A 3610-nucleotide genomic window follows, 5' to 3' on the forward strand; every position below is an offset into this window, starting at 1 on the left:
CTGCTGGTCCTTCTCTCTCTTTCTTTGTATTTCTTTTTTCTAGTCTCGTGAGCAACGTGCCTACATGTGATTGCTACGGCTTCGCAGCCCAAAAACGTGATCCTCTCTCCCTCTCTCCCTCTCTCCCTCCCTCCCTCCGTCAGGGGTCTGGAACCTCGTCACAATTCAATGTTTTCCCAATTTGGTTACGTTACCCTCTGTGAGACCTGAACCCTCCTTCCTTTTTTTTATCCACCAGCCCCCCTTTTTTCAAGGAACCATGTAACCCGAATAATTCTACAAAATATAAAACTAACTACAGTATGGGAGAGAGAGTCAACAATTTGACAACCACCCTAATAAAACCCACCGAACAACACAATCAAAATGGTCCTATTTTGAGAGGGAATGATGGCTGACAGTGTAAGCAAGCAAGAAAAAAAAAAATACCCACGAGACGTGAAGGGTCACTTTCAGGGAGTTGGCTATTTTACTTCCCTTTCAAACCGGAGCTTATTATTTTAGAGTACGAAATCGATGAAGCAAAGATAAGATATGTGATGATCATGTTTATTTTCCGTGCCAAAATGGTTGAGGAGAAAGAGAATATAAAAAGTGACGGGTGAGTGTGGGAAGAGGCACATGAGACACGCCTCGAAGATTTTGTGTCTAGGAGGAAACCATATTCTATTTGATTATACACACGAGGCTGGTAAATACTCATTGCCCCACCTGCCCGATGATTTGGGAATATGACTCTTTCCTTTACTTTTCTTTTCCTTGAAGAAACAAAGAGATGAGTCCATGGATTGGGGGTACTGGTGCCAGTTTCCACAGTGATCAATAAGGTTGCATTTCACTTTATGCTTCAATTATGCTATCCTATCCTCCCTATGGGATTTGGTCCCTTTCCTTTATTTATTTATTTATTTTTGAGTACTCATGAAAAATATTTTATTTTATTTTATTTTCTAAGAGTGAAAAATACGAAATATTTTTTCATTTATCATAACAAAAATATGTGCGATATTATCAAGAAAAAAAACATATGATTTGTAGATGATTTTTCAATGATTATAAGTTTGAAGTTGGCGTTACTGGTTTGAAAAATAAGAAGAATAGCATGTGGATGTATTATTGTTGTTAATTTTTTATTCTAAAATAGTTTTTTAAAAATTTAGTACTTAAAATATTTTTAAATGTTTTTTTTTAAGATTGTAATTTTAAAAATAAAAATTAATAGTTTTTTTTAACTCATGAATACTAATCTATGTTTTTAATATTTTCAAATCAAGTTTAATATGATTTTTAAATATAGATAATTTCTTAGTAAAATTTAAATGATTACAAGTGAAATATAGAAAATGGGGGTGGAGGGTAAATTTGTAATGACACATTATTCTTGATAATATCATTGATTTAAAAGGAAACAAAATCACAAACACTAGTGAATCCTTGGCAGGTTCAAATTATTGTAGACAAAATCTTCAAACGATAGGTTTCAGATATTCAAGAACATAATAAAAATTCTAAAAAATAGAAGTATGAAATAATTAGAAATAATTTCACAGCAACAAATTTTAAGAAAGTTGACGATACAGAGAAGGTGTGTCCGTGACCAATGGCATGACATCAGAGGGTGGCAGTTTGGTAATTTGACCCCTCATAAGGCCGCGTGTTCCGAGTAAAAGGAAATTGTTTTAAAAAATGAAAAAAAAAAAATCAGATATAAGATTCAAGTTTCCAAACAGGACCAGAGGTATTCAACGAAATTGAGAAGCAAGCCGCAGACAAAATATCCTTGCCAATCACGTGTTTTAATTGGAAATTTCAAATTTATTTAACCTTTAATTTGTGAGTATATATATACCTCTCCAGCAGTGCGCAACTACCCCATTCTCAACTTCCAAGAATTCAATCATCTCCAAATTCACCGACCATGACGTGGGTTCGCGGCGGCACCATCGGCCGTGGGAGTTTCGCCACCGTCAGTTTGGCCGTTTCGAGGGCCGGGGAAGACCGGTTTCCTCCATTGATGGCTGTGAAGTCTTGTGGGGTTGAGGACTCTGCTACACTTAGGAACGAGACACAAGTGTTGAGTCGACTTGGGGATTGCCAGGAGGTTCTCCGATGTTATGGCGATGAGTATAGCTGTGAGGGCGGTAGAGAGTTGTACAACGTGTTGTTGGAGTACGCTGCTGGTGGGAGTTTGGCCGATTATGTCAGGGATTTTGGTGCTTTGGTTGAATCCGATGTTAAGAGATATACGAGGTCGATTCTTAGAGGGCTTGATTACATTCATGGAGTTGGGTTTGTTCACTGCGATGTCAAGCTTCAGAACCTACTCCTCTGTTCTTCGCATGACTCTGTTTTCTGCGCCAAGATTGGAGATTTTGGGCTCGCGAAGAAGGCTGAGAAAGTTGCAGAGAAGAAGGGGTTCAGGGGTACGCCTATGTACATGGCGCCGGAGTGTCTGTCCGGGGAGGAGCATAGCGCTGCCGCCGATATTTGGGCTCTAGGATGTGCGGTGGTGGAGATGGCGAGTGGGAAGCCAGCGTGGCAGTGCCAGCCGGGGACTGACGCGAATGCGTTGTTGTTTAGGATTTGGGGCGGGAAAGCGTCGCCGGAGACTCCATCGGAGTTGTCTGAGGAGGGAAAAGATTTTCTTGAAAAGTGTTTCTTGCGTGATCCGAGAAAGAGATGGACGGCGGAGATGCTTCTTGATCATCCGTTCGTGGCCGGTACCGACGTGACTGTTCCATTGAAACAGTCCGACAAAGCCTCCACTTCCCCAAGAAGTCCTTTCGATTTTCCGGAATGGGCCTCCGATCACACCCCTTCACCGACGCCGGATTCTGAGGCCTGCTTCGACAGAGACCTCAATTCATGGCTCAATTCATCATCTCACTCCTGGACATCTCCCGCGGACCGAATCCGGCAACTGGTGACCGATCAGACGCCCAATTGGTCAGTTTCGGAGGGTTGGTTCGCCGTCAGGTGATCATCGGCGAACCGACGAGAAGGTTCAGAGATTTTGGAAGATTTTTTTCATCAAATCCAACGGTCCTGATCTTCACTTATTGGATTCATTGTTTTGTACATAACTAGGATACACACCAATGGCCTCAAGTAGTTTGAACGCTTGTGATTGGCCAGACAAAGCGGCCTGAGTGTACAGGAGATTTTTCCCCGAAAGGAATAGAATTTATTACGATAATATTTCATTCATCATTATATTTTTTTCTCATCATTTATTCATCGATACTAATAATTACTTACCCTCCTTAGTAATCATAATTGATGAAATAAAAATTATACAATCTAATATCATTATTTATTTATATTTGTATTTCTACCCAAATCTATAACATAACTAAAATATGTAATAAACTAATAATGTATCTTGGATTGGGGCCTCAGAGTAGGCTCACCAAACCATATCCCATATCTGTAAAGATCTTATTTCATATCTATTAATATCATAATATAATTAAAAAAATCCAAATAATTAGTGTGCACTCATCCACAAATTATTTTTTATTTGTGTTATTTTGCATGAAAAAAAAAAAAGTTAAACTTCCGTCCCACCAACTGACCGCAAGTTTTTTTACTTAATAGAAAAAATTCAAAT

At 39.2% G+C, this 3610-nt stretch overlaps 1 protein-coding gene across 1 annotated transcript; it reads left to right on the forward strand.

Annotated features, from left to right (window-relative positions):
• The first annotated feature begins 1864 nt into the window (after positions 1-1864).
• Positions 1865-3213, forward strand: LOC117918925 (mitogen-activated protein kinase kinase kinase 17-like). Its single transcript, XM_034835901.1, has one exon. The coding sequence runs from the start codon at positions 1919-1921 to the stop codon at positions 2978-2980; it is 1062 nt and encodes a 353-aa protein (XP_034691792.1). The 5' UTR covers positions 1865-1918; the 3' UTR covers positions 2981-3213.
• The last annotated feature ends 397 nt before the right edge of the window (positions 3214-3610 follow it).

This window comes from Vitis riparia, chromosome 7 (assembly GCF_004353265.1).
Source record: "Vitis riparia cultivar Riparia Gloire de Montpellier isolate 1030 chromosome 7, EGFV_Vit.rip_1.0, whole genome shotgun sequence".
NCBI classification, from domain to species: Eukaryota; Viridiplantae; Streptophyta; class Magnoliopsida; order Vitales; family Vitaceae; genus Vitis; species Vitis riparia.